The following is a 12,655-nucleotide window of genomic DNA, read 5'->3' as shown; positions in this document are numbered from 1 at the left end:
ATCAAACCACCACCGGAACGAATCGTTTACTGTTACAGTGAAAATCAAGATAAATTTAAAAAATTTACCAATATAGAATTCGTGAATGGTTTGAAGTTACCTGAATTTGATTCTTATGTGAGAAATTTACTCATAATCGATGATTTGGTTCACCAGGCTAAGGACAGCACAGAAATAGCTGATGTTTTCATAAAAGGTTCACATCACCGTAACCTTAGTGTCATTCTACTGACACAAAATTTATTCTGTAAAGGTACACATTTTCGTACAATTTCTCTCAATAGTCATTATGTTATTGCTTTTAAAAATCCCCGAGACTCTTTGCAGTTTTCTCATTTAGCTTCCCAAGTATTTCCAGGACAAACGAACGTGTTAGTTCAGATTTATAAAGATGCAACACGGGAACCCCACTCATATTTAGTTTTAGACTTTAGACAGGAAACACCTGATATTTTACGCTTGAGGTCACGGATTTTGCCAGGAGAAGAACCCAATACAGTATTTATCCCTGAATGGCTGATAGACTCAAACGCTATGAATATCTCATCAAGTACTTATCTCATTCCTCTCCCAAACAAGCAAATGATGCTTTAAAACATTGCACCTCCAGCCAAATCACCACACTCTGTGAAATTTGCAAAAATGTATTATGTGGAAATATTCCACTAAAAAACAAGCAAAAGTCACGCCTACGAAGGAAAAAAAAAATTATAAGAGCACTAAGTAACAAATCGCTTCCCTTCATAACCAGAAGAAAATTGGTTTTACAGCACGGAGGAGCACTGTTCCCATTATTAGGCAGTATCATTGTTCCTTTATTGACTTCACTTATTAGAAAATGAATATGTTTAAAAAATTTACGCTTCTCCAATCACCAGAGGAGCGTGAATTGTATGCACTTGATGATGAAATGAGTGCTATTTTAAAAATAAGAAATAAACATGCAGATGAAAAAGTAAAAGCATATTTAAATGTTCTGCAAAAGTATTTAGGGTTGAAAAACCAATTGGCTCTCACAGAAGGAGAGCAACAGGAACATAGAATACCACGTCCAGAACCTTTACTGAACAAACCAAATACCCAGAACCATTCCCATCAACCATCAACATCAGCCACTCCCAGTGAAGAAAATGCTTCCACTCCAATCCCTCCCCGCAAGAGAGCTCGAAGAAGGAGTACCAAATTCATCTCTCTATCTCCCCGAAAGCTGCGTGGGAATAAGAAACTGGTTTGGAAAAAATGGTAAGTGAAAAACAATATTTTTTTTTTTAATTATTTTTTATTTTCAGTAAATGTTCTGTAACAGCATTAGTTACTACAATATCATTTAACCATAAATCCTTAGAATAACATTTGTTAATAATATTTTGCATAGAAAGACCACGACATCTCAATATTAAAAAATACACACAATGCAAACCACAAGCGACAGATTCCTTAGCTTGTACAATTACAGAATTATAATACCATTTATTAGTATTAATATTCAGAAAGTTAACAATATCGTTTTCGGGTGGACGACCGAAGCTATCGAAAAAATCACCGTGTTTGTCTTTAATATAGATAGCTTGCCAATGTTGTCCTGGCAACCAGGTCGGATCTGTGTTCACGACGAACATCGACTGTTGTTTTCTGATCGGATATAGTGGCAATTCATCACGAGCACAAACTCCTAAACCCACATTTCTCGTCGTGGGTTCTAACTCTAGTATGCTTACTAATTGTTCAGTGTTCATAGTCCAGTAACACAGAACGATCCTTTGTTACGGATAACGTACACTCAAATTCTGCATAAAGAACCACTGTGATGTTTTCAGGAAGAGGTTGAGCAAATTTAACCTCGAGTCGCACACTTCCTCTTCTTAACAGGCTGACATGGGGGGCAACGGCATTTTGATCTGGCGATAAGTCAAATCCATAGAGAACGTTTCCCTTTACGTATTCTTCATAAGAAATGTCATTACCACAGTCTCTGTTCCATTTACCTAGTGATGTGAACAGTGACATGTAACATCTGCTGTAATGCCTTTCTTTGAAGTTCGGAGTCAAAGGTTGTGAGGGATACTGAATACCGTCAGCGGTCACTACAAGAAAATTCAGATTGAAATGATGAAAATTAAATGGATTTCTGTTGAAAGTGCCATTAAATCCATCACTAGCGACCAGTCCAATAATTAATCTAGATGGTATTTCACCTAGATACAGATTGTCTCGTGTGGCATCTGACATACCCTTGGGAATTGAAAAATAAGACACTTGCACACGATTGATGGGGTATATCATGTTTGACTTGTCTAACACAGACAGGTGAGCCAGTTGAATCTTTGAATTTATTTTGACTTTGCGGACAAAAAGTGTAGCCTCTTCAATTTGCACTTTAGCCTTAGAATCAGCATTTGCAGTCAGTAAACAAAATTCGGGAGAACTGCGAATCATACGAACACGAACAGTAACGTTATTGATCAAGTACCGGTCTTGATGCATGATGTCAGCGTGTATTCGCCCAATCATCTCGACACTTTTTGATTGGTTAATTCGAGCTTGTCGTCTACGCATCCCACATTCACTTTTGGTAAACATATCACTAACATTAGCCACATCATCTTTAACAAATAGTTCATTTGTGAGTTGACTGTTTTTAGCATCTCTGTCATAATTTAGTAGGTTTTCAATATAAGCCCTATAAGGATACGTGTCTGATGCCACATTCACTAGTTTATCTTGGAGAAAAACGTCAATTTGACTGAACAGGGAATGGAAAAAATTATTCACAACACCAACTGAAGAATCTTCGATAGGTTTATTATCATTGTCGGTGATGCGCACACGAATACGTAGGTATGAGTTTCCCAAATCCAAGTATTCTTCAGATGTACCTGGTATGCAAAATTCCACAGGACCTCCACTGTCAGTACTGGATATTGGTTGGTAGGTAACATAAGAACTTCTTTCCACACACATGTTGACACGAGGGTGGGAAAAAAGATCTAACTCTGACATCATATCCTCAGCAAAAGATGTCATCTCGCTTGCGTTTTTTAGTATTCGTTTTTTTCTTCTTGCTTCCTTGACCTCTCTGAAGTAATCGACTCTGAGCCTTTTCAGCAATGGTTTTCCCAGCTTCTGATGCTCTGTTTATAAAGGCTCGACGTACAGGTACCCCTTCCAAGACATCTCCTATCATATGCTGACCGGCTTTTAAGGCTTGACGACCGACAAATTGAGCTGCAGGTTTTAAAAGTGGACTTAGAAAGGAGAAGGCACTTCTGAAAATGCTACCTAATCCGTACCCACGCTGTATTGGGGGGCCTGTAAACATTTGAGCCCCACCCGCCTGCAATGTGTAATATCTGAGATAATCAGTCATCCTTCACTTGTCGGAACTGTAATTTAACTATTGTCTTGCCACCACGAAAGTGGAACAATTCGCCGCTGTCAGAACGAATTTCAATGCTAATTGACTGAAATGTTTGTTTTCGTAACGGATAATAATCAGGTTGAGCAAAAACGAAGGAGCACTTAGTGCTGCACTGAACAACTCGTAACAATGGTGCACATGTATCACCAACTATCTGTTCTTGTATTAAATCAGAATAAACAAAATATGCGGCTACACCCCTCTTTATATCAACTGGATATTTCCCTGTGATTGTACCTTTCAGTTTAACACCAATCTGATTAAAACCCAGTAGAAGCCCCAAACCCGAGGCCTCGTTGGGAAACAACAGGTTGTAATCTTTTGGGACTGTCAGAGAAATAGTGTTGTTTGGATTCTTTTTTCCAGTAATCACAGAACTCACATCAAACACTGCTTGAAGAAGTTCAGAGGGTGAATTGTAACTGCCATGGGGAATCTTGTACACTTTGTAAAATCCTTCTTTAGACTTTTCGAAAACTTTATTTCCTGCGATGTTGTTGTTCTCGATATTGTTGCCAGCTCCCCCAATTGCACGTATCATATGAAACTCATCGTAACCGGAATCGATGTTATTAAATTCTCCCGGAAGATGAATTTCGGCAAGAGCAACTTCCCATTTACCTTTAAGTCTGATCTCATGTGGTAATTCCACTTGAAATTTCGTTTGTGTGTTTGTAGGAAACATTTTCATACTGGCATTACTGGGGAGGGTTAAGTAAAACATCTTCGCTACGAACCCAAGAATTATACGATGAGGGATAACCGAGCCACTTAACAAAATACTGAACCTTTCCTTTCTGTTTGCGCTGCTTAAGTACTTGTTCGATTAGATACACGTCTTCCGGAAGTTCATTGGATATATTAGCCTTTTGCAGTTGAGCTTCGTAGAAAGTTCCCTCCACTATCTCTCCGTCCCGACTGCGAACTCTATATACTACAGGGTTTCTATTAATAACCTGAGCAATAGTGAACAATTCTCGTGTCCAGTTACCCCAATACCCTTTTCTAAATTTGTGGGTATCATCACTTAAAACTACACTATCACCTACTTGAAATTTTGGTTTGCTAGCCTCCTCTTGGGTTCCGTACAAATATTTCCAAACACGATCCTCGTTGTGAAGGTTAACTTGGAAAGGAGCCATACCGATAGTGCGGTGTGGTGTGAGGTTATAAGTATGTACAAGGGTCGGCAATACATTTGTATAACTTTTACTTTTAGTATACGTCATCCACTTGTAGATCTTTGTTTTCAATGTTCTGATAAATCTTTCTGCAATGGGTGCTTTCATTTCGCTCCTGGTCGTGTAGAAATGTATATTATGGTTCTTAAACAATGCACGAACTTTCTTGTTGCAAAACTCTTTTCCTTGATCAGTGTTTATGTAACATGGCACTTCCTCTTTAAAAATAGACTCGAAAGCATTAACAACATCGTCTGCTGATTTCTTCTTCAGTGTTCGAACCCACGCAAATCGGGAAAAACAATCAATGCATACAAGAAGGAAACACACACCCCCATTCTCTTTTGCAAGGGATGACATATCTGCCAAATCACATTGAAAAGTATGTAAAAGTGTCGGGACTTTGATTTGATTGCGTTTAAACTTTCTTCTAATGGGTTTATGTCTCACATAAGTAGGTTGTGTTGCTAACCAACTTTTCACAGTTTCATGTGACAAATTTGTATGTTTCTGTAAAGCTTTGATACTTCCAAAACTAACTACTGTATTAGGATTATAGTAATCTGCTAACTTTTCCATTACTATCAATGGTTTTTTTTCTTTGCAGGTGAAAATCAAGAAACATCGCAAAAGTGGCAGTTACTTGCTTTTATAGCAGTACTGCTAACATTAATGACCGGAGAAATAGCCATAATCATCTGGGAAGCAGTATCAAAATCAGGCAATCAAACTTGCCTCATCAAAGAAATGTTACGCCAAGAAAAGCACCATTTGCATTGGTGATATATGTAAATTCAATTCCTATTTCTTGCATATGGCAATGTAAATAATATCTGTGAAATAAATATGTAAACTTAAAAGAACAAACAGTGTCTTTGATGTGTTATGTATGTTTAAGTAAGAACACTTTTGAAATAACCGTGAAAACACACACGATTTGTTTATTTATTTATTTATTGAACTTTAAGATCTTACTTTTAGACAAATCAAAATATCCGGATGAATTATGAATAAAATATGAACTTGATAAGAACATGTATATAGAAGAAAATACAGATGAGGTATGGAAAAAAAAAAAAAAAAGTATGTGTGTTTGAGTGACATCAGTATATAATTAATTATTCAGAAAAGCTCGAAAGACTGCCGCCATCACAACTTACTCTAAGAATTCCCACCCTTTAACAGGAAACAAATACCGCAAATGTATTGGAAAATTAGTACAACCATCTATATAAAAAAAATAAAAATAAAAAAAAAACCGTATGTTTGAGTGACACCAGTATATAATTAATTATTCAGAAAAATCTAATCACACCAGCCATCACGACATACTCTAAGAATTCCCACAGACGACAATGACGGATGTGTGTCACCCTGGGAAAATTAAAAGATATCTTATCTCAAAACATAGCCCACAATTCCATAGCCAAACCAAAATACCGCACAAAGACATAACGTCACGAATCTTATCTTATCTTGATCTAGATCTTGTCAGAAGTGTCCACCAATGACAACACGATTACTTATACACTAATATATTTCCCTTTCCATTCAAAACAATAACGTCACTTATTTACAACTAACAAATGACGTCACTTATCTACATCTCATAACAAACATTCACGTCACGATTCCTTATCTTATCTTGATCTTGATCTTGTCACTAGTGCACCACCAATCACAACACGAATCCTTATCTCTAATATATCTCCCTTTTCCATTCAAAACAACAACGTCACTTATTTACAAATAACAAATGACGACATTTATTTACAAATAAAAAATGACGTCACTTATCTACATCTGAAAACAACACACACCCACCTCACCATTCCTTATCTTATCTTGATCTTCATCTTGTCAGAACTGCACCACCAATCACAACACGAATCCTTATCTCTACCATCACCCATAATCCCATACGCGAACCAAAACACAACAACAGAAGCCAGTGACACACTTGCCCACACGGAAATTCCAAACCTTACACACCCATGAAGCCATGCACACAATGACGTCAGGAAGCCACGCCCACTTTCCTTATCTTATCTTGATCTTGATCTTGTCACTAGTGCCACCCCTACTACTTATAACCCAAGGGTATGAATGGCACCAACACTCTGGCGCAGTTTTCCTGGACATTACTCAGGAATTTGATAGAGTGTGGCATCACAGACTGATTTTTAAATTACACGAAGTTGGTATTCCATTACCGCTAGTTCTACTTATCAAACCAATTCTAAATAACAGAAAATTTAAAATAATACTCAACGGTATCAGATCCACAGAGAGGAGAGTCACGGCCAGACTCAACGCTCTCTGCTATCTCTCCTACTCTTCTCCATATACATGGCAGATCTCCCCAAACTCTCCCCAGCTATCACCGCTCTATATGCCGATGACACAATCATTATAGCCAGATCCCTCCGTCCACACCTGGCCACAATCAAGCCGCAGAGAGAGCAGTCAATGAATTGGAGGATTGGTACACCAAATGGCGTATCGCAATTAATCCAAACAAAAGCTCTTCAGTACTTTTCATCAGACGTAAAGTAGAACCGAATACAAGCATACAAATGTTTGGTAAAATCATCCCTTATCACAATTCTACCAAATATCTGGGAGTTTATCTTCATAGACGTCTAAACTTCAAGTCATATATGGATAGTGTCGCCACTAAGGCAAGTCAGACCATAGCACAGCTATATCCACTTTTGAATAGGAACAGCTTCCTAAGCATAAGCAACAAAATCCTCCTTTACAAATCGGTAATCAGACCGCAACTAACTTACGCCTCTCCAACCTGGGGTCACACTACTAAAGCAACATCAACAGACTTCAGATAATCCAGAATAAATGCCTAAGAATGGCATTTAATGCCCCATGGTTCATCAGAAACATCCAGTTACATCACGAAGCCAATCTGCCAGATATTAAGACCTACATGACAAGCATTGCAGAGAAATTCTTCACAATCACGGATAATCACCCAAATCAGCTAGTTCGACAGGTAGCGGACTACAAGCCCTCAGATCGTTTCAAACATAAAAAACCGAAATCCTCCATCGCAAGAGAAAGCTGATACAGCCTCAATGCTCACAATGAGTGGGTAAATTACCCACAATAATCTCATCACCCACAATCTAAAATCCAGATGAATGGATAAAGAGTCAAGGACTCAGTCCATCAACCAATTACGTTCAAAGTTCAAATTATTATTAATGGATAGTTATGGTAGAAAGTGATGCTTTCTGACGTGCGGGATTTTGTTTGATGATATAAAATGTGATTCAAGGAATTTTGACAAGTAAATGTACTAGTAGTAAATAATTTTACTACTATAATCAATCGGTTTATTTTTAAAGAGGTCCAAAGAATCAGCTAAGTAGGTAAGTCAACAAATTTCAAAACAAGGGCGATACATTAGTCCTACTGCCATTAGTATCGCCATTGTTTTAATTGCTTCATTCACTTCATTAGAAACTGTCTATTATTATTATTGTGGAAAGGGAAAGTCATGTCCTGCTCTACAGAACAAAGCTTGGGTCATACCATGGATGCACCGTACGAAGAACTTAATTTTAAGCAGCATCTGACAATATTTAAACACTTAGGAAATCTGCTTCACACAAAATGGCCAGGAAAAAGTTGTAGTTCATGAAATAAAAGAAGTCGATACAGATGACTCTCAACTCTTAGAACTGCTTCAAGACGGCGCTAGCATAATAGCAACAACTGCTGAGGATAATCCCCTTACAGACCACACCGATTATCAGGAGGTTCGTGCTTGCAAAAAACGCAAAACTGCAGCCTCTCAACCACCCAATGTGGATGAAATGGAAGAAGATGGTCCTGTCCCGGACTGTACTACCTCCTCAAGGGAAAAGATACCCCCGACTGCGTGAAAAGAATAAATGGATGTCGCTAAGGACTACGACGTACAACTTACATATCTTATAGAGCCAAGCGAAGAATGTCACAGACAGTATTAAAATCCAACCCAGGACAGTGATGGATTATCGACCGTTAACCTCTGATTTGAATACCGGAGGTATTCAGTACACACGTTTTCACTAGGTTCAGAAAAAAAAAACCTCAAGGTAGTGATTAGAGGTGTATCTGAAGATGTTTCCACAGAAGAAATCACTGCAGATCTACACCAGCAAGATTTACCACCCGTAAAGGTCAGCAGAATGACCAGGAGAGACAGGACTCCAATGCCACTGGTATTAGCAGAGATCAATCAAACCTACAAGCATATATGATCTGACGTCCATCTGTGGACTGAAAATCACTATAGAACCATTAAGGAAAATGGCTTCAACAGGGCAATGCCACAGATGTCAGAAGTTGGGTCACACCCAGAAAATGTGTAGGGATGAATTTAAATGCTTAAAAAGTGGGGTCAGCCCCCCAACAAATGCATGCTCTAACCCAAAATCCACCCCGACTAAATGTGCCAACTGTGGCGGTCCTCACACTGCCAACTACAGAGGATGCACGTACAATCCAAGAAATAGAAAACCAGAAGAAGGAACATACTCTTTCTCTCTTAGCACACCTACGTCAAGGACTACTTCATAGTCTCCTAAAGATCAACATAAATGGTCAGAAGCCCATCTGCTGAAGTCAGAGGCCCCTAAAAGAACAACTCAGAAACAACAATCTAGGACATATGCGGATGTAACTTGCCCGAAACAAACATCCCTGGATATCATTACCTCTTCCTTGGCAAATATGCTGTTGGATTTTAGCAGATCCAACCCCTCACCATGCTCTACAAATGGATTTCTAAAGGACACACAAGTCATTATCTCAGCGCTTACTCATGAACAGAAATAAAATAACACCAGATTCTTTGCAGATCATAGCATGGAATGCGAACGGATTTAGAGGTAGAATCTTGGAGCTCCGGGAGTTCGCCCAAAGGCGTCAGCCAGATATACTCTTGATAAATGAAACCCATCTCCGACCATCAGATAATCCCAAAATAAATGGATACCAGATGTGCAGAACTGACTATAAAAATCTTTCCTTCGGGGATTCAGCATCTCTGTTACAGCTGACTTGCCTCAGTAGAATGCCAGCTACATCAAATTATCTAAAACCTCTAATTTAGGATAATGAACCATCCATTCATCTACTTTCTATCCATCCATCTCATTAGATGAATGGATAGAAAAACACAACTGAGGGTGTCAGCATACAATCCAAGACATTCGCAGACTAGCGCGACGTTACCAGGTTTTATTTGACAAGAACATAACCACACATTAGTCGTTAAAAAAGAAACATTTTGTAAGTTATTCTAAGTCGAATCACCAAATTAATGTCCTCTGAACAAGTTATTGATCATCAAAAACTGCGATTTCAGCCCAATGGCGTTATTGCATGCATAAAGCGAATAAAAGTCCAATGCTACTAAGACCAATTCATATTAGGGGCTTTGGACTTTTATTCGCTTTATGCATGCAGATAACGTGATTGGGGTGAAATCGCGGTTTTGATGATCAATAACTTGATCAATGCCACCTTCATGACCTTCAAACAGCTTGCGATTTGGCAATAATTGTGTCAACACTTTGGCCATGTCCTACGCTGGTATAAGGAAAAATTCCGCTGTGTGAAATGTGCGACTGCATCCTGTCAGAAACCAAAATTGTGGCAGCCCATATTCTGCTAATTATAGAGGATGAATAAAGTCGATTCTTTAAGTCCGAAACATTCCAACTTGTGCAGAGTCCCTGAAAAGATCCTTCATCTAGGATGGATTATATGGCTTCATAGCTAACTTCTTTAGACACCCCAGCTCGTTACAGATCATTAATTGGAATACCAGTAGTTTGTTGAACAAATTACTCGAACTACACCTTCGCTCTACATTACCATGATGAGGTCATTCTCGTCAGTGAAACCCTTTCTACTCTGCTGATAAACCTAAACTGAGCAACTACATCCAGATGAAAAACACCAATCTAAGTGATCAAAAAACAAGCTCCAATCGACTGTTCTCAATCTAGAAAACTAGTTTAAGAAACAGTACATTCATATTAACACTAAAACCACTCTGCAGTTTTCTACGTCAGATAACCTGTAACACACACAAAGCAACTATTGTATACTCTCTCACATAAACATTCTAAACTATCTCCAGCTACTTGAACAAAAAAAACAAGTTATTAACTTAATAAACCGTGATAAGATCGATCCTATGCTTGGCTTCATCAGACTAGGTATTCTCATCAGATTATAACATCAAAATTGCAACTACTACAACGATATGTGTCATGGAGTAAACTGTTTATAACAAAGAAATATGTTTACACATGAGGATATGTACATCTACAACTATGGGTGGAATCTTGATCAACCTTTTCAGACTCGCAGGCCACATTCAACTTTTATTTCTAATAACCGGGCCGCAAGCATTCAATTAATAGAAAATAGTCAGTGAAAAAAATACTTAAGTTATCAATTTTTACTACATCAACCATCCAGCAGTCGAGTAATAGATAACGTCCTCTTGAATGTCCATAATGTCTTTTCTTGATGATAAAAATTTCCTGGCCATATGCCATGTAAGTATGGTCAACCTATTATGGAACGGCAAAAATGCGCGTTTGGGCCGCATGCAGCCCGCGGGCCACCGGTTACCGACCCATGAAATAAAGCATTGACAACAGTCGATTACGTGCTAGAAATGGGAACCTTGTCTTTCAAGACAGGTTGCGTAGCGCAGGCGAAGCTTCTCTGTCATCTTGGAGAACAATGGCTGGGACATGTGCTTGCTATATCATGTAATTTTATCCCTTAGTTCACCAGGATTTGAAGGTGGGTCATTGTGGAATGCCCATTCCTTCAACATACCCCAAACGAAGGCATCAAGTGGTGTCAGATCAGGAGATCGTAAAGAGTACGGAAATTCTGTGAACCTCGAAATAAGCCTCTCGTGGGAAGTGATCTAATTAACAGGCTGTAGAACCATGTGATATGTGACAGGTTGCTCCATCCTGTTGGAATACCTGTGCACGAAATGGAATGCTGTTTTTGCACGACACATCCTATGCAAATCCTGGATGAACGGAATTAACACATTCTCGATGTAGCGTTCACTATTGAAGGGGCACGAAGTAGGACCCAATTATGCCACTGCCAGAAACCGCACACAATGCAGTGATCGTTTCGCTGTAAGGGCATTGTTTCTCTTGGACAAATTCAGGTCACGAAAAACCAAGGAACCTGTAAATTTGTCTGTTTACATGACCCTTAGAAATGCGTTTTCGTTCTAGAACCGGACATTAAGGACTGATCCTCATAGACATTGACGAGCACACGTGCAAAGTATTCCCGCCGTGCAGCGTAATCTGTTGCCTTTAAAATTGACGAAAAGGCTCCTAGCTCCTTGAGGATTTTCTGTAGTGACCGCCTCGGTATCCCAAATTTTACCGCTGTTCAGTGTTGACTGCGTTTAGGAGACTATAATAATTCCAGCACATGCCCGTATTCTCAATTGTTTTAACAGTTCGTGATCTCCCCGAATTCCTTTTGTATTGCGGCAGAATACTCCCGGTACATCGAAACCTCTCGATTTAGGCAATGATGACTATTGCTTGGGACACGCTTACAGAAACGACGAACAACTGCTCACAAGCATGTCGTAGGCTTGGAATTTGTACTATCAACTCCGTATGAACGAAAATAAAACTCAACAATAAATGTCTTTCTTCCAACGTCAACACCATTGCTACAGCTAAATGTAATGGCGTAGACTCTACATGTGCTCATCTATTAATGTGCATGTAGTCGAACGGCATATCTCATAGCGCGTGTACTGAAGGTGATATCGAAGTTCAGTGTTTTTGCTAGTGTTTTTGCTAGCCAAACGATAATTTGACACAAGAATGAAAAATTAACTTAATAATAAAATTTAAAACTTATCATGTCTGTAATTTTGTTGTGAACTATAATTTTTTTTTATTACTACTACTGGATTAATTGAACATGAAAATGAAAATAATAATAAAAAAACGGACATACGTGGTTTGATTGCATGAGT

The 12,655-nt window shown here is 38.7% G+C and overlaps 1 protein-coding gene across 1 annotated transcript; it reads left to right on the top strand.

The window, feature by feature from the left end:
• Positions 1–202: 202 nt before the first annotated feature.
• On the top strand, positions 203–5,285 carry LOC150102261 (uncharacterized). The gene is made up of 2 exons (XM_090399483.1): positions 203–1,242; positions 5,207–5,285. Exons 1-2 carry the CDS (start codon positions 839–841, stop codon positions 5,208–5,210), a joined length of 408 nt encoding a protein of 135 aa, XP_090255609.1. The 5' UTR covers positions 203–838; the 3' UTR covers positions 5,211–5,285.
• Positions 5,286–12,655: the final 7,370 nt, after the last annotated feature.

Source organism: Typopeltis vanoorti, chromosome 10 (assembly GCF_054136105.1).
Source record: "Typopeltis vanoorti isolate ZY-2024b chromosome 10, IOZ_Tvanoo_1.0, whole genome shotgun sequence".
NCBI classification, from domain to species: domain Eukaryota; kingdom Metazoa; phylum Arthropoda; class Arachnida; order Uropygi; family Thelyphonidae; genus Typopeltis; species Typopeltis vanoorti.
The sequence above is the reverse complement of the archived record's forward strand: the minus strand, read 5'-3'. Positions and strand labels throughout refer to the sequence as shown.

Coding starts and splice junctions, on each gene's coding strand:
- LOC150102261 (XM_090399483.1), top strand. CDS start 839: ATGAATATGTTTAAAAAATTTACGCTTCTCCAATCACCAGAGGAGCGT.